This window comes from Pseudorca crassidens, chromosome 18 (assembly GCF_039906515.1).
Source record: "Pseudorca crassidens isolate mPseCra1 chromosome 18, mPseCra1.hap1, whole genome shotgun sequence".
NCBI lineage: Eukaryota > Metazoa > Chordata > Mammalia > Artiodactyla > Delphinidae > Pseudorca > Pseudorca crassidens.
The window spans coordinates 18,415,949-18,441,558 of NC_090313.1; the positions used below are offsets into that span (position 1 = coordinate 18,415,949).

Below are 25,610 nucleotides of genomic sequence, written 5' to 3' on the forward strand. Positions count from 1 at the left end.
TCTATATTCTGGGGTTTGTAATTTGGTTCTCGAAACTGGTCCATATGCAAATGTTCTGACTGTCATCAATGAAAAGTTAACTTCTGTAACTAATGTTAAATACACAAAAGAAATGTTGATTCCGTTAATTTTTAGGAAAACATATCCTTCTAGTTATTAGTTATGATTTTACTATTATGATTTAGAGATTAGTAAATATTCGCTTCTTTATTCAGTTAAGACTGTAGCCAAAGAGTCATGTGATCTTTGTTTTTAAAAATTTGAAGAGAACTTTTCCTCACTGTATCTCAAAGATTTTATTACTCAAGAATGTTCTGTTTCTTAAGTATTGATAGAATTTTTTAATGTATTGGTTTATGTACTATATCTTTAGTGCAATATTTTTAATTTTTAGCATTCATAGTTCCAATTCCATTAAACAAATATTTATTATCTTCCATATACAAATAATTCATTCTGTTAAACTTATTTTCAGTTCAACATTCTAGAAATGAAACCTTATTTTTTTTTGAAACCTTATTTTTTACTTAAACTTATTCTATAAAGGAAATACAGCAGTTATCCTAATTTTAATAAATGCTGAAAGCTTTGTAAAATTTTTCTTTGTATACTAAATGATTTTGAGCCCATACCCAGCCACTGTGATGAATGTAATAATGAAATAATATTTTGAAAGCAGACCTGATACATTAACTATTTGCTGAGCTTCTATCATAGGCTCAGTATTGTGCTTTCTCTATACTGTTTTTCTGTGACAGTCATGCTGTTTTCTTTATATAATTAAAAGCAGAGATGTGGAGTTTAAAAAAAAATCATCTTTTTACATGGTGATGAAACATGAAAGATTCTGCTAAAAGTTTATGTTGAAAATTAAGATATAAGTAAAGCAATCTATGTGCACTCATCCAATAAGGAGAAAAGAATTAATTGGTGGATCAATGCCAATCTTAATTGTGAAATCCTCAAAAAGAAGAAAATTAAGATTGTGCTTGATAAGATTCTCTGCAATACAGCAAACAATCCAGCCAAAACTCTAGAAAAAAAGAACAAAGTATATGCATTTTAAAAGTAAGTGGTACATTTCTGTTTTTTGAAAGGCATATGCATAAATATGGTTTTTTTTTTCCCTACTTTAGTGACCACTTGACTTGGAATACTTAAATTCTGGTGAATGTTTTAGAAACGTTAATGAGTAAAATTCATAGACATTTAAGAATAAACTGTCAAATCATCCGTTACATTGTTATTATTAAAATAATAGCACAAGCAGTCCACTAATAACCAAAAAAGCTCAAGTGATTACAGAGTATTAAGACTAGAAGGAGACAGATCTAAATAGAAATGTCAGAACCATCAGAAAGAAATCTGAAGCCTGCTCAACTCAAGAAAGATTTCTGAATCCTTCAGAATAGGATTGGGAGGGTGGCTGTGATGGAAATTGAATCCAAGTATCCTCCTCTGGGCTTCACTGTCAAGGAAAGGGATTAAGAGTGAAATTTTCAAAAAATTTACATTTGTGAAACTGGTGTTTAGAAGAGAGTCTGTGAAATACTGTTATTTCTTTGGAGTCAAAATTTAAGAAATTAGTTAGTATTATGCCCCTTTCCTTTCCTGCTAGCTTTCACTATTTTCTCTCTTCATGTTTTGCTCCCTCAGACCTCAGACATGTTGTGGCTATAAAGTCCCTTGATCTATCTTTTACTATCTTTTTCATTTTTTTTTCCCTGTAAGGCTGCACTTTTGGTTCTCAAACAACCTGTAGCTTCTGATCTGAGCAGAGCATAGAACAACAAAAATAAAGGTGATAGTGGAGCATGTGACTAGGACGGGTCAATGGATTTAGATAAAGCGATGGCCACTGAACTGTGGACATTTGACCCTGAGAACGTCAGAGATTTCTAAGGGGGCTTTTCATGGGCTAGTATTGGAGGGTCACTTGTGGCAAACTGGTTTTTCTTAAGTTGTATTGAATCTTTCTGCACATCTATTCTTCCACTGTAACTTCCTTCCAAACTTAAACTTACCAAAATAATAAATATTAAACCATTTATATTATTCACAATAATCTATCTTCACTAATGTACATATCAGAATTCATTATGGTTATAATCAATCTATTACTTTCTATTAAAATTACTATTTTATATTCCAATTTTCTTTTTAATGTTATTTCATATAAACAATATTTTATATCCATCAAGATGAGCCACAGAGCTGTGGTTTCAAATAGGCTTTCAGTATTGAAATTCTTTCTTTGTAAAATTGTTTTACTTTTTGACCCCTTTCACCACTTCTCCCACCCTACAACCTCTGACCACCAATCTGTTCTCTGTATCTATGACCTTGGTATTTTTTGTTTTTATTTTTTAATTGATTTTTATGTTGTTGTGACCATGAATTACATTTTAGTAATGGAGAACAGGGTGATGATTTCTGAGAGTCCAGGGATGTAGGGTCTGAAAAGAGATTTCTGGAGTCCCCTGGCTGTCTGCTTCCAGAGGTTGCTTTCTTGATATTGCCAACTTCTGGAACTCTTGCTCTGGCTTCATTTTAAAGCCTTGAGCACAATTAAGTGTCTTCTCCTGACCTGCATTTGCACCACCACGAGGTTCCTTTGTAACCTTGAAACGTGCAGTGTGACCAATCGTTGGCTGCCAAAACAAATAAATTTTGAGAATTCTTCTCTCTGACCTCCCATACTAAAACATAATGCATGGCCACTTGTTTCATAGAGACAAAGTCTATCAACCTGATCACTTTCCAAACACAACTTTTCTTTCTTTACTTAATGGAGTCACGTAGAGATACTCCATACAAGCCCTTCTGCTTGCTCCCATGGGAACTGTCATATAAAATTACATTATGATAAAAGCAGGTAGAGTAAACGCTTGTTAAAGTTATTTACAACAACTACTGTCCCTGAGTGAAACAGGTGTTTGGAGTGTACTTGATTTACAACCTTGTGTTAGTTTCAGGTGTACAGCAAAGTGAATCAGTTATACATATACATATATCCACTCTTTTTTAAGATTCTTTCCCATATAGGCCATTACAGAGTATTGAGTAGAGTTCCCTGTGCTATACAGTAGGTCCTTATTAGTTATCTATTTTATATCTAGTAGTGTGTATATGTCAATCCCAATCTCTCAATTTATCCCAAACAAGTTATAAATCTAACAGTATAGAGAAACCAGTATAGATATCTCAGACTGTTCCTCCCAACCCATGAAATTTATCACTGCGATACAGACATGGAAATGAAGTCATTGGGAAGGTAGATCCTTTGCTAATAATTATTTCTTTTCCTTTAAGAAAATACAAGAAACAGTCTGAGATATCTATACTAGTTTCTCTGTACTATTAGATTTAATAGCTTGTTTGGTTGAACAAATTTTCAGCGTGGAATAGAAGAAACAGAAAATAACACATTATGTTTGGAAACACTGGTATTCTGTAAACACAACCTCAGTATATAAGTAGTTCTTTCTAGATAGAAAATGGAACTAGTCCATTTCTAAAATCATCTATATTTTTCTAATGATAAAAAATTCTACTACTATTGATAATTCCCAAAGGCAAACAGGTTGCAATCATTCTAATTACCTATATTTCTGCCTTGTACCATGTTTTGTAGATAACTGTAATGCATCACTATCAGAATAGCATATTGTTATTAAATGCTAATGCAGAATTCTAAATTTCCTATCATTTCTAGAAAAGCAAACTTACTGATAATAAATTGTACTTATAGAGAACTTTTATCTGCTTTAATTAATTGAAATCTGGCCTATTAAGACATCAAGAAGTGATTATTTAAATGATTCAATTATAGCTCATGTTTTTCTACCGATGTTACTAATTATGTTTTAATAAACCAATCCTAACAAAATAATTAAAATCCAAATGTTTAACATGAAAATCCAATCTCACTTGCAGCTCAAACAAATATTTCAAGTGTAATTTATTCATTTGTCATTTATTCTGATTTGTGCAGTTTGTTAAATCAATATCTGACTTAGACCTATTGATAAATTCTATCATTCCAAGTATTTTGCTGTGAAAATACTAACAATTGCATGAAACGTTAAAAATATTGAGAAATATTTCTTATGCGATGATTTAAGTTGTTGTGCCTTTCCTGATCTAATAAATTTAAGTATACAGTTTTCAGATTTGTACACGAAGAAAAAAATAATCAGAGTGGAAAAAATGTAGCAATCTCATGAATATGAAGGAAGAGTTCAAATAGGACCTTTCTATTGTATTGTGTCTATGCAAAGCTTTATTCAAAAAAAGAAAAACAATGCCAATGACTTTATGACTTTAAAATCTTCAAGATTTTGGTAGATTAGATCATTTGGGGCAATTGTTCACTCTCTCCCCCATCTCCATCCCTGGGTGGGGGATTGAGGGTGGGAAGGGATGTACTTCTCACTATTTGCCTTTGGTCTTTGCTGTGTGACTTTGCTTTGGCCAAAGGCTTATCTTAGAGGCTCTACTGCAGCAGCAGCTTGGTATGTTTTTGCACAGGTGGGTTTGAACTCCTGACTTCTGTCATAACAATAACATGTTTCCGGTTCTGTGATCTGAGAAAGATGACCAACGTGCAACCGATCTGGACTTCCAGCAAAACCCAGCCCAGCCCAGCAGAGACCAGCTGAATCACAGCTGACAACAGATGCATGAACAAGTGAACAAAGATACTTATTGATGTATTTCACTAAGTTTTACTTGGTTTTTAAACACAAAATTATCATGGCAATAGCTTGACTGCTTCAAAGGTGTCACTGTCCAACATTTCTGTTATTCAGTCATCACATCTATTATGGACACATCATAATTAAAAAAAATAAGTTATAACTATATTCTAATTGAAGTAAATGGTACCACAGTATTTTATTAAATATCCTCTCATTCATTTTATATTCAATCTCAGTTGAATGGCTTCTAGGTTCCTGGAACTGGGACAAATTCTCTGAAGCTAGATCAGAAATCTTACTATAAAGCTTACAAAATGAATTCCTTTACCTTTTTATTATGACAATGTTTTACTGCAAGTAGGTACGGTCTTTTTCAATTTTGTATGCCCACTACTTAGGAAATCTCCTGATCCATAATACAGCCTCAATAATATTTGTTGAATCAAGTAAAGAGACATGGTCAGACTCCCTTTCCTTACTTGATGAGAAGCAGACTAGTTCATAAGTGTAATACACTTTGTTTCTCATCAACATCCTCGTTTAAATCATTTTGTGTACTCCCTGTATCTATTATTGTGCCTGACACCTAAACTGCCTTATTCAGTGAATAAATGAGTAGACAAATGAGTAAAATAGTACAGGAATTTTAAAATTATAATCCAAGACTGAAAGCATATTATTTGTAATTAGAATGATATTAAATAGTTACTGTTAGTATTTGATCATTAGGAAGATTCACTTTTCTGTTTCATTTATATTTTACATATAGTGATCAATTTAACTATAAATTTCATTCATTTGTTCAACAGATATATACTGAACATTTTTTATGTTTCCATGCTCTCTGCTAGACACAATGAGGAAATACAAGTATGGCCCATAACATAATGGAGATGGTAGTCAAAAGGCATCACAAGCGACATTAGGCATAAAAGTTTATTTTAAATGGATAATTCCTTGGATATTTTCCCTTTTTACAAATCCAAGAAATGCATTGTATGTTGAGATGCAATACATTCTTAAAATATCAGAAAAAGAGATATTTTTAAGGTTGGGTAAAAGGTGACACTATAATGAATTAGCACAGAAACACGAAAAAGCCACTAGTCATGAGAGTATTTGTGAAACAGACATAAGAAAATTAGTTTTCTAATAAAGTTATTGTGTCCTTGGATGACATATAATAATTTTGCTACTCCATTTTCATCAATGAAAAAACACAATACAGTCAAAACTATATATTTCATAATTGAAGTATATAAATAACTCACTTTGATATGTCTGAGGCATGTTTCACATTTTTTTAAATGGGAAATTATGAAATTTAAACTCTGTACCAATTTTAATGGGTGCAAATCAAATATTTTGAAAACTCTTAAGAATTAGGTCTCATTTCAACATCTATTAGGTGCCTTAAGAACATTTATTTTCTAGAAATTTTAAACTGTTCTTCTGATAATGTGATTCTTTTACAAAAATCTTGAGAAGATTTTCTTATCATTAAATTAAAAATGAATGTGCACAGTAGGAAGTCACTAGGATATAGTAAATAACTTGGTTTGTTATATATACCTAATAAATTCAAATTACTCTTTTATAATTAAAGGCTGACAAGCTCATCTGCTTTTATAAGATAAAAAGAAAAGGAGCATTAAAGGAAGTTAAATTAGATTTTACCATCTGTTTAATGAGTTTCAGGCTTGGTTTGATAATATATTTCCAGATATAAAATTTCAAAATGACCATTTTCAGAAATAGTAACTGACCTGCCTTGTATAAAGGTATATAAATGCCTATTCAAACTCATTACTATAAAACTCATGATTTGTTTTATTTCTAATGAAACCAATTAAGTTTCCACCATATCAATGTGAAACACATAATGATGCAGAACTTATATTCATAGGACTTATCACATTTCTTAAGGTTATTACAATTCATATTTTCATTTTATCATAGGACTTTTACTTAGTTTAGTTTAGTTTAGTTTTTTGTTTTTTTTTTTCGGTACGCGGGCCTCTCACTGTTGTGGCCTCTCCCGTTTCGGAGCACAGGCTCCGGACGCGCAAGCCCAGCGGCCATGGCTCACGGGCCCAGCCGCTCCGCGGCATGTGGGATCTTCCCGGATCGGGGCACGAACCCGTGTCCCCTGCATCGGCAGGCGGACTCTCAACCACTGCGCCACCAGGGAAGCCCTTAGTTTAGTTTTTAATGAATCTTTATACAGTATTTATTTCACTTCTTCAATATCCTGTGCCTAAGAAACTTTCCCATTGATCCCCAGTGACCATATTCCTCTCATAAGTCAGCCTACTTTCAAGGTGCATTCACTGCTTCAGAACTATAGGAGGCCATCTGGTTAAGTGCTGCTGAATTGCAAGAAACATATCCAGAAACTGTTCTGCTCTGACAAATTACGTCTTCAAAGCACATTCATAAAATGACATTCAGGTGATTATAGAGTACATTTACTGAGTCTGCAAAGCATTACGGACTCATCATAACGCCTGCAGAAAGCTGAGAATATGCGTGAGCCACTCATATGGCAAAGGAGTGCTACAGAAGATCATTAGATGGATTCCTTTTTGCATGCCACACTTTGCGGTATTTGGAATCAAGTTGTGACAGCTGCCAGCAGAGGACGGCACATGGCCCAGAAAATTGTGAATAACAAGAAGAGAAAAGCTGGATTGTTTGATTGGGAAGCGTTATGAACTACTATAACCCTAGGTTCCCAGAATTCAATGAGGGTGGTAGAACTATGAACCTGAATTAATATCCAGAAAAAGCTAGAGGAGGAGTTTCTCTGCAACGTTTAATCAGAGCAAAAAGATCGGCCAAGTCCAAACAGAAATATTAGCCAAGTTTGCAAGATATGGTTCAAAACACTAAACTCAGACTAACCAAGATATCTGGGTACAGAAAAAGTTGATTTTTTCTTCTCTAAAGAAGCGCTCTCATAGGTCAGTTGCAGAGTGCCAGGAAGAACACAGGAATACACGTGCCCTTCTTTAGGGGAAACTGAGACATAATGGATGACTATGAGATACAGAAAAAAAGAGACAATTTTTTTCCAAGTAAAAGTTAATAATAATGTGTTTTGCTTAAAAAAAATAGAATGGAAGAACTAGAAGTAAGAAAGAACCTGGGATATTGAAAGAACTGAAACAATGAGTGTGTATGTAGGGAGAGTAGATGTAACATTAGAGTAAGAAGGGGAGGAATTAGCTAATGAGGTTTGAGATATGGAAGACCAGATGATGCAGCTCCACATAAAACATGATGCAGTTTGTCTTTAGTTTTTTAAATTATATTTATGTTTATCAGAGTAATAAATATATTTAGTAAAAAACCAAGTAGTACCAAAAGGTCTATTTAAAAGAAAAAAAAAAAGCATTTCTACTCCCAAAGGCACTTTATAGACCATGTTTCCTGCTCCTGGTGAAAGTAATAAGCAACCTGATTGTTCTAGCATTAACCTTACATGTCTAAACCTTTATTAAATTGGCATTTATTTTCTGTTTCTTACTATCAATTCTTGGCAATATTTATTGACTTTCTGTTTATACCACCACAACCCACTTTACTTTTTCCCATACAACTAATTTAATTTTAGCAAAGTTGTGATTACAGTAATAGTTTTATCTACAAATATTTTATTCAGTTCAGGGAAATAGTGTACTATGATTATATATCTTTTCATATAAAGGTTTTTGCTTTCCTATAATGTACAATTGCCATGGTATCCATCAATTTGCATAATTTGCCTTATATTTATCTAACTTTTTCCTTAAATGCTCTAGCAAATCTGTCAAATGTTTTTTTGTTTTTTGTTTTTTTTTGCGATACGCGGGCCTCTCACTGTTGTGGCCTCTCCCGTTGTGGAGCACAGGCTCCGGATGCGCAGGCTCAGCGGCCATGGCTCACGGGCCCAGCCGCTCCGCGGCATGTGGGATCTTCCCGGACCAGGGCACGAACCCGTGTCCCCTGCATCAACAGGCGGACTCTCAACCACTGCGCCACCAGGGAAGCCTGTCAAATGTTTTTTTTCATACATTCCAACACATTTAGTAATTTTTTTTTTCTTTTTGGCTTGCAAAATTCCTTCCCACAGTCATCCTTTTCCCTAACCTGATGTATTCAACATCATGTTGCCTGGACCCCATATCTTCTCATTTCTTGATCACTCTTTGCCAACAGCTTTACACAGAAGGTATATAAAATATAAATCTGTGTATTCTTATCTGAAAAGCTTTTTAATCTATCCTCATACTTGATTTCCATTTTAGCTATGTATAGAATTTCAGGTCAGAAATCAGTTACCTCATAATTTGAAGGTACTGCTTCTCCATTTTCTTCTAGTACTCCTGTCAGTAAGAAACTACAAATCTGATCCCCATTCTTCGTATGCATTTGTATGTATTTTGTTTGGTTCGTTTCTTTCACTGGAAGATTTTAATATCTTCTCTTCAATATTCATAAATTTCATAATTGTTGTGTGTGGTGTGTGTGTGTGTGTTCATTCATTGTAATGGTCACTTGGTGAGCTCAATCTGGAGTCAAGACTCTTCATTTCTGAAAAAAGTGATTTATTATTTATATGATAAACTCCTTCTCTCTATTAGTTTGGTTCTTTTCTCTGAAATTCTTATTACAAGGATCTCCTAGAGTAAAATTCTAACATCTCATCATTTTACTATTTCCTTCTCTCTTTTTTGTTGTTATTTTATAGAATATTTTTTGACTATATCTTGAAAACCCTTCTAATGAATTTTAAATTTTTATATACTTTTAATTTTTGAACTTCCTTCTTATTCTTTCATTAATTTTTTAGAAGCAATATATTAGTATTTTTTTAAGATACAACCTATTCTCTCATTTTTTGGAGGATATTCATATAGTTTTGTATATTTTCTTCTTCATACTCATCTAAATGTTTCCATTTCTTTTTCTCTTTTACATTTATTTTTTTCCCATTTTCCTTCAATGCACAGTGATCTTTGATTGTTCATTGGTATTGGGTATCAGAAGCCAACTGGAAGTTATTGTATGTATATAGGGTATAATAGAGGATTTCACCACCATTCAATTAGATGATAAATTAACTTCTCAATGGGTATAAGCCCAATCAGAATGTGGAATTATTTGTTCTAGAATTGATCAGTTTCTTCAAAGAAGAGTCATCTAATATTCTACATGAGTAGCTGGTACCTCTATGCTAGCATTCTGAAAACAAGCGGGTCAGTATGTAACTTTTCACTTAGTTCCTCTATTTCCTGTCTTGTAGTTCATTCTGTTCTATATTCTAGCAGTAGTTATGAGCCACGAATCTTCCTATAACAGTGTCCCCCACCCAGAAAACACACCTCTAAACAACAAGGGAGAAAAAGGAGTTATTTCCACTTTTCAAATATTACAAATAATGCTGCTGTCAACATTCATGCACAAAATTGTACAAATGTACAATTTTTCTTGTACGAATGCACAAAATTAAGAAAAGATTTTTTTTTTACAAATGTACAAAAAAATCACCTAAATAAAAAATATAAAAGTTTTAGTGTCCAACATTCTCTCAATATGTTTGACAAACAGAAAATCTGCTGGATAAATGGCTCAAATCTTAATAGGTAATAATGATGTGGCAGCATCAGAGTAAATATAAAGTCAAATATTTACCCAACATAAAACAGCTACATACTCTTTAAATAATAAAAAATAAATGGTCAATGGCCAACCCAAACCCCATTACTTTCAAAAAGAGTTTTGAAACTTGCATTTCCAGTTGATTGCCCACTAATTTAAAAGGTTGGTTTTATGCTGACCATTGATTTTTTTTAATGAAATGGCCAATAGTGAAGTCAATGCATTATACCACACATTCCAGAAAGCAAACTTCCCTTGACTTTACTCAGACCAAACTAATTGCTAAATTAGATGACCATTCAACGTTATTGAGTGCATTTCAAATACTTTCTTCTGAATCAAAAACTAAGCAGGCTTTGGTCACTACTGCATTGCTAATACAAAATCAAGAAGTGACTGTCTTTCTGGAATATTAATAAAGTATGCCGGGGGACATGATATTAGTGTGTAGTGGAGATCAGGAGGAAGGAGTCAGGGTGCTGTAGTGATTTCCTAAGCAAGGAAATGAGTTGGTAGAAGTGGAAGAAGTTCAGAGTCAGCTGACACCTCATGGTGTCAAAATAGTTTGCAATTAGGAATTGACCAAGTGGCTTTGCCAGAGTTATAAGCTATTAACAACAGGAAACGTTTTTCTAAATGCATTTCATAGTAGGTGATTTAATGAAAAAAGCTTGGACAGTTTTCATAATTCAGAAATTCTGAGATACTAATATCTTTTTAAAATTCTGTGTCATTTTTTTGTATTTATAAACACTAACCTTATAACCATACATTGAGATTTCAATTAGAATCTCATCTTAACTTATCATAGCTATGAAGTCACTATTTATCATATTGATATCCTAGGAACAGAATGAGATAAAAGAAAAGAGGCAATTTAACATAGTTTTCCCTACATAAAATAAGAAAGTCTGTCATCTCTTCTTGAAGCCATAGGTTGCGATTACTGAAATACACATTATAAAATATCTACGTATTTTGTGCTTTTAAGCAAATGGTTATGATGATTGCTCTTTCTCACATTTACAAATCAAATTTATTTTATATATGAAGACATTTTTCTAAAGAAGTTTAGTCTTTCTATAAAAATGAATATTTAATAGAAACCGGTAATATCTTATATGTATTGGAATTGTTTGAAGAAATGTTATTTAAATCTACTACTTTTAACAACACTGTAACATTTATTGGTCTTACAATAAAAGAATTATAGAAAATTGCTGTGATATTACTTTTTATGTTTCATACTGAAAGTAGGTAAAGTAATTTCTAAGCAGTGGGTCATTACCGTCCACAACTAACAGTGCTCAGCAGTTAGGATTTTAACCACTGACATCATCTTCTTTGAAAAATGATAGATGCTATTTAATGCTTAAAAGTAAATTGCTGCATAACTGTGACTTTTTTGCTGACAGCTTTGCCCTAAACAAACTTAGTCAATATGACCGAGAAGTTTCAAAATAAGTTTGTTAGGAGAGACAATCTGAATTAAAATGTTCATACATTTCCTCTGTCAGATGCACTAAGAGGAATCAAGTGCTGTTTCCTATCTATTATCGAAGGGCAATTCAGGCTGATGCAAACATCTAAGAAAGCTCATGTTAACCTTTTAAAATTCCATCCTTTACACAATTCTTCACTGGAAGGCTAATAGCTACCCTATATTTATCACGGGTCGTTTTCAAAGGTACAAGCAATGTCCACCTTAAGCACAGCTTCTGGAATGTAGGAAACTGCAGGAATGTATCTCTGAGGGTTTGTATGGTGGCTTATCTAGAGAAAGATGCCAAAATCACAGATGGAGGGGAGCCGGGAATGACTTCCCTCTTTTGTCCAAGGTCCTTGTTCCCAGTTCAGAAGGACTTGCAGAGACAGTGAGGGGACTTCGAAGCGCCTGAAATATTCCCTGAGGACCAAATTATAATCCATAGTTATCCATTTATATTGAATTTTCTTGGCATTTTTGTTCTTGGCAGGACTTAAAGATAGGGCTTGTCCTAAACAATTAAATAAAATTAAAGCTGTTTTCGCTTTCTCTAGGAAGACTTGAAAAAAATTTTTTTTTCATAAATTTATTTATTTATTTTTGGTTGCGTTGGGTCTTCATTGCTGTGCGTGGGCTTTCTCTAGTTGCGGCGAGTGGGGGCTACTCTTTGTTGCGGTGCGCGGGCTTCTCATTGCGGTGGCTTCTCTTGTTGTAGAGCACAGGCTCTAGGTGCGTGGGCTTCAGTAGTCGTGGCTCGCGGGCCCTAGAGCGCAGGCTCAGTAGTTGTGGTGCACGGGCTTAGTTGCTCCGTGGCTTGTGGGATCTTCCTGGACCAGGGCTTGAACCCGTGTCCCCTGCATTGGCAGGCGGATTCTTAACTGCTGCACCACCAGGGAAGTCCTGAAAAATCTTATAAACTATTTTCTAATTAAAAATATTTATTTTGTCTAGTAGGTCTGTGTTTTTATCCCCGACTTGCCCCTAGGTTCTTCATGACTATATATATATATATATATATATATATATATATATATATATATATATATATATTTTTTTTTTTTTTTTTTTTTGCGATACGCAGGCCTCTCACTGTTGTGGCCTCTCCCATTGCGGAGCCCAGGCTCCGGACGCGCAGGCTCAGCGGCCATGGCTCACGGACCCAGGCGCTCCGCGGCATGTGGGATCTTCCCGGACCGGGGCACGAACACGTGTCCCCTGCATCGGCAGGCGGACTCTCAATCACTGTGCCATCAGGGAAGCCTTTTGTTTGTTTGTTTTTGTTTTTGGCCATCCTTGGTGTACTCTCAGGTGACAGGAGCTGAGACTAACATTTCTACTTTGGTTTGACTACTTTGGTTCCTAGAGCTCCATAATATTCCCTAACACTGATGTGTGGTCACTGCCATCTCTCACCTACACCCTCAATATGCGGGGAAAATTAAAATACATAATTTGCTTCACATATAAATTCCTATAATTCTCCTAGAGAAAAATTTAGCAATATTTATCAAAATACTTAAAATTATTAATGAACAGATGCTTGGTTACAACATTTAGAAATTTATCACAAGAGAAAAAAGTTGCAAAAAGATTTATGTATAGGGGATATACCTATTAGTAGTCTTTATTATTGTGAAAATTGGTGATAACCTAAATATCCAACTCAAGGTGCTTGGATTAAATAAAATGATAGTCCTACCATATGATAGAATATTCAGGCACTAGCAACCATACTGCAGAATATTTAATTCCGTGAAAAAAAATTTATGTGTTGTTAGGTGAGTAGTTTGGGACACAAAACCAAATGTACTCTTTGTTTTATTAAAAAAAGTCAAATGTATACATAAGTACAAAAAAGTCTAGAAGGCTTATTTCCTGAGGCTTGTTGTTTCGTAAGTGGTATACCATTTATTTTCTACTCTTTCTGTTGGTAAAATTTTCTAAAATAATAAAATTTGGTTTATTATAATAGACACATAATTCTTCAGTAAGAAAAAGTTAATGTTACTAAATATCTTGTCTGTCCAAGATCAACTCTCTAAGTATCTGCAAGGTACCACATACATTAAATAAATGATTTCTCCATTCGTAGATTTTTACAGTACACGTTTTTCATAGAATTCTGCTGTTTTATATTCTCCTCTAATTGTTTTGGTACAAACTCTCACAAGAAAGTAGCAATCTCATACAGTCTCACGACTTGAACAGTATCTGTATACTGATGTTCCCAAATGTCCGTTTCTGTTCTAGGGTCGCCAAGGAACTCTGCGCGCGCCTCTGGGATGTCTAACAGGCATCTCAAATTTAAGAGAACCATTCATTTATTAATATCTGGTCAACTCCAACAACCAAACCCCAGATGCGCTCCACTTCCAGAATTCCTTTTTTCACTTCATGACATTATCATCCCCCCTGATTATCCTCCTTATATTCTCTTTCTCTTGTCCCAATTTCCAATCCATCAACAATTCCCGATAACTCCACTTGCCAGACTGACCCAAATCCATCTGTTTCTCATATTACCCACTCTTCTTATTCTAGCCCCAATCAATTTCTACTCTTGCTCTTCAGGTCCATTTTCCATAGTAAAGCCAAAATTATCTTTATAAAACATAAATTAAATTCATCATACTCCGCCTAAAGCCATTAAATGGTTTCCTTTCCCACTTAGGAGAAAACTGAAATGCCCTACCAGAGCCTACTAGTTTCCCCTTAATTCATTTTATGTTTTCTTCTCTTCTGTATTCATTCTGTTCCAGACACATGGCTTTCTCTTCGTTCTCTGAATACAATTAACCGACTCCTGCCACAAGTCCTTGAATGTATTATTTCCTCTGCCTCAAACACAGTTCTCCCCGATTTTCCTATGATTCCTTCTCCCTTTCCTATGATTCCTTGTCAATCAGTATCAACCCAGCCACCCCCCAACTTGGAATGGCCTCCACAAGCTCTCTCTTCTTGAGTGCCTTTCCCTACCTCATCTGTTCTGTTTTCTGGATTTGTTCACGTTTGTCAGCTACAGGCATTGTATTGTCCTTTTCCTTAGAATATAAATCCCATGACAGCAGGGTTGTGTCTGCTTTGCTCACCCATGTAACCTCAGTGCCTTGTGCAGAACCAGGCCCATAGTGGGAATTCAATAAGTATTAGTGGAATATTTTGAATAAATTAAGATTAAGACATTTACAAAGTGGCATTTGCAAAGTAAAATCCCTACCCACTTGTTTAATGACTCTAACTGCAGAGGTTACAGGGTAGAAAATGAGGTGTGCTCAATGGCAGGCCTAGAAGAAAGATGTTTGGGGGCTAACATATGGAGACAGTTTTTGCTAATAAATATGGCTGGCTTATTTCCATATACTCAGGTATGGAAAAAAAAGGACAAGAGGAACTTTTGCTTACCCCTATGATGAGAGATGGCATTTTTATAGTATACTGTATTCTCGACAAATGCATTTAATATCCATTACAATAAAAAACAAACTCCAAACACAAATAAGTGATCACCTAAATCTACAGATTAGATGCTGAACTATGTTCCTTCTTCTACTTCCTCCCTTGCTCCATACTTATTCTCAAATTAATAAATTCTCACTTATAGAAGATGATTTTCTGAACCTTTTCAGACCTGACCCTGTGGTGGGTCTTTTTAACTGCCCCTGGATATTACAGCACAGCAGCCGTTCCCACTAGGACACACACATGTGACGGTGTCAGAAGTCTGGCAAAGTCAAAAATTTCTCTTCATCTCCAGTACAGGTGTCTTAGGAAAGAACATGTTCTAAGACATTACAGGTGAATATTGTACAAAATATGACTTTCTGCTATCTTCTGTAACAATCTAAATTTCAATCATATCACCCTAGTAGACTTTAAAAAGATAGACCTCAAAGGTAGCATTTTATTTCATATTCTCTTGTAACTCTGGAAGGAAACTTAAGCATGAATAATTGGAGATCTGCACACTAATATAAAGATGAAAGAATGGGACTCAGTTTAACATGGGTGCTAAAAAAAAGTGGAATTATTTCCCTCTGCCACCTTGAAAAGGATATGGCTTTGAAATCTATGAAGCAAGAAGGGTCAAATGTCATGCCAAATGGGCAACATATCAGTGAATCCTCCTGTGAAGAATTTTTAATAAACCCTACATTTTGAGTATCTACTTATTTCTTTGTGAATATGTTTTTATTACATGTACTCTTTTGTATATAGCAGCTCCATCCTTATTGCCTACAACAGGGTTTTCCATCTGTTTTTATAATATATATATGTGTGTGCGTGTATATACATATACCATTAAAACATTTTGAACACACACCCACTCGACACATATTTATGTATTTCTAAACTATATGCATGTGCTATTGCACCGTTACATATTTTATATACCTTCCTACAACCAAAAAAAAAAAAAACGTAAAAGAATGTGACAGAATAAATATACCTTGAAGTTCGATATTTCCTTTCTGCCCTCCAGTGGCTCAGCTTGTGAACTCCCTGGGGAATGCTTAGCCCACGTTGGAGACCACTGAGCTTTGCTGTCTCTCAGCGAGAGGAACCACTTTTTATTAAAGCTCTTTGGATTTTATGATCCATTGTGCACTAGAGTTTTTGAATAATACAGATCTACATACCATATCATAGCCCGTGACGCTGTGAGGTGCCACCTAGATGAAGGCATTTGCTCCTCTAGCTGTATGCAATATTGTTGGCTCTGACTCAGAGCTGAGTTAACACACCCTACCTCCACCCCACTAGCCCTCATCCAATCACTGGTCAGTGTGGGACAATGAAGACCCACCTCCTTGTTTCAACTCAGGACAACCTGAAAGAGGCCTCCCAGCTCCTGAGGTCCTACTGGGTTCAGGCGAGGCTTCTGTTGAAGCTACAACACAGTTCAGTTGCTCCCTCTGTGCTGTGCCCCTCCCTCCAGCCCCTTACTGACTGCAGGGAACTCTGCCGTGAACCTCCTGCACACACATCTCTGTTTCACAGTTTCTTTCCCGGGGAACTCCAACAAAAACATATATACATCGGCATATACTTAGGAATCTAGTTTGTTTATGTGTCAAGTTCCTAATAGATTGTTTATTGGCCCACTGGAAATTTAAGAATTAAAAGATATCCTAGGGGCTTCCCCGGTGGCGCAGTGGTTGAGAGTCCGCCTGCCGAGGCAGGGGACACGGGTTCGTGCCCCGGTCCGGGAAGATGCCACATGCCGCGGAGCGGCTGGGCCCGTGAGCGGCACTACTTTTCTCTTATACTTTTCCTAATGGAACTTATTTTTGATTCTGCTCTCCAGGGTGAGAGCTCTGTTTTCCCAATGTACCAGCCGTAGAAAGAGCAAAGTAGCCATTATTGCCTCCTGAAAAGGAGAAGTCTCTGGTATTGGACACAAGCCCCCATATCTTGCTTTGCTCAATCTGTAGAGACTCCCATAAAAATGGAATCCTAAGAACTGGCCCCATATAAACTTAAGTTTTGCAGAACAGTTATGAGAAGCATACCAACGACTCTGGAATAATATCAATAAAAACTCAGTACTATGCTTAGGTATCGATTCTGACATAGAACACTAGAAGTCAGGATCAACTATCCATACAAAGTTTTGCTTAGAAAAAATTAAAATATAAATTGTTATAAAAAGACTAATAACTTAAAAAATAGCCCTTCTTAGCCCAAACTCCAACAGATGCAGAATGGAAGGTGGTTTTTACAACATGCAATATAATATTTGGCTTTCATTAATCAAATAGTTTGATGAAATATTCCTTTGACAGATACCTTCATGCTTTACTTGCCATGTATTAAAAACAGCAGTATATACTCACTTAATTAAATAATATTATTAAAGATAAAACAAGTATTTCATAAACAACCATTAGGTAACATGTAAAAGGTGATACAGGAAATAAATACAAGAAATGCATGTGATTAATTTATGACTTAACTTTTGTTGAAAATGCAGCAAAAAACCTTCACAGCAAGGCTCAGAAAGTTGCCTGGAAGGTGACTTTGGCATCTTCCATGCTCTTCTATGTGTTTTCTTTGATGGTGACAGTAGTTCCCATGTCTAAAGCTTATTCGTTAGGGATGAAGCTCATCCTGAGATTCTCATTATTTATTGAAACCCTGAAACCATGGTTCCTTTTACAGATAGATATTATCCATCCATTAAAATACTGCTGCACATTGACTGTATATGAAAATCACTCAACCAAATATTTCCAAAACTCTAGATACAAATAATTTATTCCAGTACTCAGCGTCAGGTAGGATTATCAGATAGGATTAACAGGTTGATGACATATAATGGAAAGTCATCATTTACTAGTTATCACTGAGTGTACCAATAAATAGAGCATTGGCACTTACCTGAATAACATGCTTCAGTTTATCAATAATCTGATTTATCACAGGATCAGTTCCTTTGACTTTGACTTCGGGATTTCCAGACTGGGCTTTGATTCCATTTCCAACCACACGCTGAGTATAGCTAACAAAGTGAAAAGTGAAAGGTACATGACTTAATAATCTGGTCACAGTATTATCTGCCACAACTTTTGGAACAGATTTGAGTTCAGAATCTTACTCCCTCAAGAGTATAAAATAATGTATTTTTTCTTGGACCAGAATCTGGCCCAGCTGCAATGTTTTTTTCCTGGTAAAACACTTAGCATGCAAATACAGACTATCCTATTGTTATCCTCTCAAAAGACCCAACCAAAAATTGTGTTTTTAATACTACTTACCAATATACTAAAAAAAGTTAATATACATCTCACTTTGTTACCAATCTTTGCTGAATTACACACGTCTGAATCCATATCATCTGGGTCAATTCACTTCATTTTACACAGTATTTAGATGAATCAGTAATTTTTTTTACATATTGGACTACAAAAGAAATATATATACACATATATATGTCACATAATGTCAACTTAGTACTCAAACAAGTATTTAGATTCATCAGTCACAAAGATGTACTAAGCGCCCCCTCCTATATTCCAGTCCTATACTACATGACTGGGGTTATAAGGAGTTATAAGACTCAATTCTTATCCTCACAGCACTCATTATATACCTGGGAATATAATGTATCAATTAACTTGTTCATTCATGCATTCATTCATTACATTATATTTAAAAGTTCTTACTAGATTCCAGCAATATAACTATCTTTATTTTCCTGACAGTGTGGTGTAGCATAATGACAAGTGAACAGTTAAAGCACAGCAGTAGGAATGAAGGAGACGTTCAGTGTGTGGTAGGGATAGCAAGAAGGAAGAGTATACGCCAAGTGAGAGGGAGGGATAACACAAGTAGTAAACGTTGAACATATGGAGAAGTTTATTGGACCAAGGAGTTATAGCTTGAGGCAGCCCTTGAAATATTAAGGTAAGGATAGGTCTTGGATGTAGTTAATGTGCTCTCTAGGGCAAAAGATGACATCCCAGCAGGGGAAATCGCAAAGGCCCTTGAGTAACACACACCGGGAAGAATAACTAGGCTTTTATTTACAAAAGGAGAGAACAAATGGGGGAAAGTAAGAGATGGGGGACATGCCCTGGAGGTTCCATCCCCTCTGTGTTTAAGACTTTCCTCTGAGTAAAATGTTGCTTACATTAAAGTATCATGATAAAGTGGCCTCACAGACTTTTCGGGAAGCATTTTCACATAATTTGTAATGTAATATCCCTTCTCTGTATTTGAGCAGAGTATCACAATTATGCACATGAACCTTCTGAACTTTCTACAGCAGTGGAAACTCTTTGAAAAGATGAAAAGAGGTTCCACTGTTGAGAATATGGCCAAACAAAAGGAGTTTCAAGTAATATCCAGTTATTCCCAATATTACGCATACCCAATGATCAATTTTCAAAAGTAGATCAAACAATTGCTAATTATGTCCTTCCAATGATAGTAAATGATGGAACTCTTTGATATGGATAATACCAATTGGATGTGATAAGAATAATGATATTAATAACTCTTTATTTTTAAAACAACCTTGAACTCGTTTCTTTATGCAGAAATAGAGGGTTTTAGAGTTAGGTATTCCAGTGTAAGTTAGTAACTTAGCAATATATACCAATAACAAATAGTAGAAGGAAAACAATTACGCATATACTATTAATGTGTACTAATATTCTTTAGTTAAGAAGGATCAAGTAAATTATAAGTATTAGGCTTCTCTTAACTTCTCTGTAGCACTGTTATATATTTCTTCCAAATATTTCAAGTAGATTACGCATGTGGCTCCCTTATTAGTGTGATTATTAATAATAATGATGAATAATGTGAATAAATAAATGGATAAATGATGACTATGACTCAGGCATTGTTTTAATTACTTTCTTTGGAGTCTGTCAGTTCATCTCAGTGACAATCATTTGTTGCAGCCATGAGAACATGCCTCATAGGCTTCAAAATATTGGAAGTGTCACTGACTAGGGCACCTGCCGCTTTACTCTGAAATCTATTTGTTTGTCTCCTCCAACCAATGACTGAGTGCAGCAGAGATACTAACACAGACCCATCACTGGAAGACATAGCTTTCCCCTAATGGTCAATTTTGACTCAGGATTCCCTGCAGCCCCTGCTAAACCTGCCTTAGACGGCACCTCATGCCGAATGCTTCCACTCCACCTTGCTTCCCTCTCTCCTTCACTCCGGGTCATGTTTGCTTCATGGCCAACAGCTCTTCCAGCCTTACTCAGATTCCTCCCCGTTTTCACTCATAGGCATTTCACCTAATAAAACTCCTCTTGTGTTTAGTCCTTCTTTGGCATTTGCTTCTTGGAGGACCCAGAACAGTACACCATATAATATTTATACGATAATTATTCCCTATCTGTAGATTGGGGATCTAAGATTTGAATAAGTAACTCTCCCAAGGCAACACTACTCGTTAAATATACAGCAAGGATATGAACACAGGGAATGTGAGCTCTAGATACAATCATTCAATAATTATGAATGAAAACTCCTGAAACCAACTAACATAAAGATACAATTAGCTTGGTGCAAAGTGCTTGTTTTTTTAATTGTTTTGTTTTGATTTGATTTCTTTTTACTGTAACTATACCATTTCAAAGTCTTCACTGCTTCTAATTAAAAGGGATATACTATTTTCTTCAAAAACCTCTCCAGCGAACAGTTGTATATTACTAGATAAAGAATGAAATAACAGTTGCTGGCAGGGTGAGACTGAACTAATAGACTGCAAGTTTGCCTTAAGATTTTCCTTTGTTTCACCTGAAATACAGACATAATGCCAACAATGGAAACTGAGACTCCTCTCTTAACTTTAAATAAACACTTACTTGGTTCACGTCTTGATTTATTTATAGACCATGGAACTTTCTTTTAACATTCAAGAATATTGTTCCACATTAATCCAAAGAATTGCTTATTTTTTGTTCTTAATTATTACAGTAAATAACTCGTTAAATTTATCAGAATTACAATTGATCAATAATCTCCTTCCCAGCTAGTATATTACCGAATAGTTCAGGATCACTATTCTTATGTATCATTTAAGTAAGAAAAAAATATTGCAAAGCAGGGCATTTAAGATACTTTAAGTGAAACATGCTTTAATAAAATTATTCTTTTCTGTTTTTGTAAGGTTAAGAAGAACCACAGTGCAATAGTGATATACACACACCAGAATGATTTAAATGAAAAAAGATGATACCAAGCATTGGCACAGACGTAGGGCAGCTAGAACCCTCTCTCCTTGTGGACGGGAGTTTAAACTGATATAAACCACTATTTGACGTGTATTCAGGTATATACTAAACAATGTTTACCAAAAGAAAGGTATAGAATTTTCGGAGAAGTTCTATGCAAAAGAGCACCCAACTGGACAAAACCCAAATATCCCTAAACATTAGCATGGGCAAATAAATGGTAGAATATTTACATAATGTCATACTATATAGCAATGAGAGTGAATGAATTACAACTGTATTCCAAATCTTATAAGCGAACTATTAAATGAAAGAAGCAACATATGGAACATGTGCTATGATTCCATTCATTAAAAGTTAAAAACTAATCAATGATGTTCCAAATCACCATAAGTACTACTCTAGGAGATAGTGTGCAGAAGCTTGAAGGGGGTTTCTGGGGTTCTAGTAATATGTTTTTTGATTTGGATCCTGGCTCCACAAGAGTGCTCATTTTATATTAAAAAAAAAAAAATAGAACTGCATAGTTAAAATTTGGATACCTCACTGTATACATGTATTTTCAACCTAAACGAAACATTTACGTTGAAAACTTCTCGTGCTCTTTTTCTTAATATGCATACAACAGACAAATTTGCATTGAACAATGTATAAATAAAAGATCAACATAGGTATTTTTAACACGGGCTAAATGGTTTTGTCATCATAAAATTAGTAATTTAGGCTCCTAGTCTGACACAAAAACTCCCTGAAGACTTTAATTTGCATGCAAAAAATACAGTTACTAAATCAAAGTTTTTCCAACAGACTTCTTATATGAGTTTTTCTCATTATGAAATTTTAATAAATCATTAATCACTCTTTTTCCTCCTACATGTACAAGTAATGGATAAAACATTTCAAGGAACCCTACAGAGGCTTCTTGACTTGAAAAACTGCTCACATTTCAATGAGAAGGAGGGAACAAAACACACACAAAAAAGAGGCAAATTTTTTGTTAGAGAAGTAATAGACCCACCATCTGTGCCTGTTTCTTTTAAGCAGGTCTGGGAATGGATGACAGCAGTTTAATAGGAATACTCATTCCACAAATATGACTTGCTTCTCATTAACATGGCAAAAAGGCAAGTACGGATATATTTACATTCTATAAAAATGTTTTAAAATGATGATTAACAAGATTCCAGTTCTCTTTGTGTTCAACAGATGAAATATTAAAAAGAAGTGCTAATACATCTACACACGGTATGTCATTAGGAAGTCATTTCTCCTGACATTACCAACATTTCTTATTTGAAACACACCATGCTCTCTTGGCTGATATTAATTTCATTTTCTTGGGAATGCAATAGAATTTGTTTCAGATTCACATCAAAAGTATGGTATTTTGATGTGCACTTATACAATTTCAGGTGGAAAAATATATAAAATCTGACCCTGGAATTCGTTATGAATCATTAAAGTGATCTGTCTTAGAAGTTTTTGATAGCTTCACTGGGACAAGATATTAAGAATATGATCATTGATCAGAGATGAGGAAAACACTTTATCAGGGGCTTTCTCTTTCTACTATTATTGCCAACTCTGTTAGAGATTCAAGATTGAGAATGGGGCCATGTTGGTGGTGGTGGTAATAGTAGCAGCAGTAGTAGATGTTTGGTTTATATCCTTTTTTCTGACTTGGTTAGGTGATTGCATATTAAAATTCCTTCCATTTCCAGAGTTCTGAGTCTCCTAGTTTTAGGAGGTGTCTTTGACTCTGGTAAATGCATTGCCGTCTCTGGTTTAAAGGTCTGGGAAGCACAAGCTAGGTATTCATCAGTGAACCCCTTCCTCCAGAACAGATTTTTCTTTCCAATCATCTCTGGGCCCCCCTTCTTGGTTTTGGTAGCAAATGTGAAGTAAGTACTAGTGATCTGTGTTTTGTAACTTTTTCTCAAATACCTGGGTGACACTGGATGCCACTGCTGAATGCTGTTTTGTGCACATGCAGCTTCTATACAGCCCTTCTCCTTGACAGTGAAGGTCTTAATCTTTGAACTCTCGTAACAGATAGGAGTCATATGATTGATTTCATGTGCCAGGTTTAAGAGAATAACCTTTCATGACAGGTAAGAGGACTACAGGGGATTTAGAGAATGCAGGTATCTGTAGAATCAATTCAAAACGATTCAACCTCTGTGATTCCAGCATCTCACTTCAACTGTTGAGACACAAACTATATTTAAGTTAATTTCTACCATTTATTTGACTTTATAATTATAGATAATAATGTCTAAGTTTGAAATATATGTTTCTGACCTTAAATAATGAAGTCAAAATAAATAGAATTGATAGAGACCTTATTATGGCCTTTATTATCATTTATAGATGACTAAATACCTACTGAGGATATCAGTTTGTGATATCTTATGGAAAACACTCATAAACATTATTCTAATAAGGTAATGTCATGCTTTGTATAGCAATCAACAAGGAATTTTTAGCAGATCACTGCATATAACGTTATATAAATTTCATCTCATCAACCTTTTGATAGAGACATTACAAAATCCTAAAAGTCCCTAGAATCTTACACAGGTTTTTGTATTGTTTTGCAAATGTAATTGGCACCAACATTAGTTAAACTTCAGACATGAAACTAACAACTGCATCAAAATATACTTTAAAATTAGTTGCGAGATACAATAATTCTCAGATTATCAACATACCATGCAAATGAACCACCCAGGTATTTCCTACCAATACGTAACACAATAAAATCAGAGAGAAAGAAACTTTGAATTTCAGAGCATACTAGTTTCCTGGGGCCACAATAACAAACTACCACAAAGTAGCTGTTTCCACAATCCTACACAGCAAATAGAAACACAGATGAGCAATTTACAAATAAACACCAATGAGAGGGGGAAGGGCAGTCATAATGGTAAGATATATTTTAACTGATGGACAATTAATTAAATATTTTTTAATATATTTATTAATCCTACCTTTAATGGCATCATTTTCTTTTTTCTTCCTTTACTTTTGGAAATTTGTAGCTTGTTTTTTTTCATAAAGGACAGTCTTTGACAAATACAGTTTTCAAAGTTTAAATCCATCATCAATACTCTACTAATTGGACAGTTTTGATATGTGGTTGGTCCATGTATTTTTGGATTGGGGGTGGGAATCTGTCAAGGAAGCCAACAAGCTCAGTATTATGTAGCTTTTATTGTAAATACTTCTGTCTGCTCTTATTTTATACATGACCAAATAAATTGGTTAGAATATTAATGAAAGTCAGACATAATAACATAAGAAGAACTATATGGAAAAAATGCTTATGTATAACATATACATAATATATAATAATATAATATATAATGTATATACATATAAACATTTATATATACATAAAATAAACACAATGTATATATATGTGTATATATATATGTATATATACATAAAATATACACAATAATATACACATATATTTATATGTACTTATACACACACATACCCTACTGTTCCCGTATTCACTTTCTTTACATTCATTTTCAATAGCAAAAAAGTGGACTTCCTGGGCCCATAAACGAGATTTGAAATTTTAAAAGATTTGTAAATAATTTTTCTTAAGGAAAGTAAGCCTGTAGTAATTAATTAGTATATAGAAAACAATTAGAAGTTGAGCATAACACATCCATTTGAATACCCAGTTTCAACCCTGTCTCCAATCCCAACTTAAAGTTCTGTCCATTTTGTGGTCTGTTGAATCTCAAAAACTAAAAATTGATAGCTTTCAAATCACAGTTATTATGGAGAGGAAGCTGGAGGAGGTGGGGAAATAGCTCAGCTTTCTGTCCATCCTCATCTTAACTATACCACAGCCAAATTCCTACTATCAGACAGTCCTGAAAAAACAATCCACTTGTGTAATGGACTCTAATTTGTGTTCACTTGCATATATGAGAAAATTGCTTCTCCAGCTATTTCTTGGCAAACCCAGTTATGCAGTGCAAAAAAACAGCTGGACCTAGTTCCATAGACAGAACTCTATGTGCCTAGGGACTTTCAGACTCCTACAACTGTGATTCCTCT

At 34.8% G+C, this 25,610-nt stretch overlaps 1 protein-coding gene across 1 annotated transcript in view; it reads right to left on the reverse strand.

Moving 5' to 3' along the window:
- Window positions 1-25,610, reverse strand: part of GPC5 (glypican 5) — a 1,357,540-nt gene that overhangs the window by 896,523 nt on the left and 435,407 nt on the right. The window contains exon 6 of the mRNA XM_067713048.1: window positions 18,208-18,328. Within this exon, the coding sequence (XP_067569149.1) occupies window positions 18,208-18,328 (121 nt within the window). The remainder of the gene's footprint in view (window positions 1-18,207; window positions 18,329-25,610) is intronic.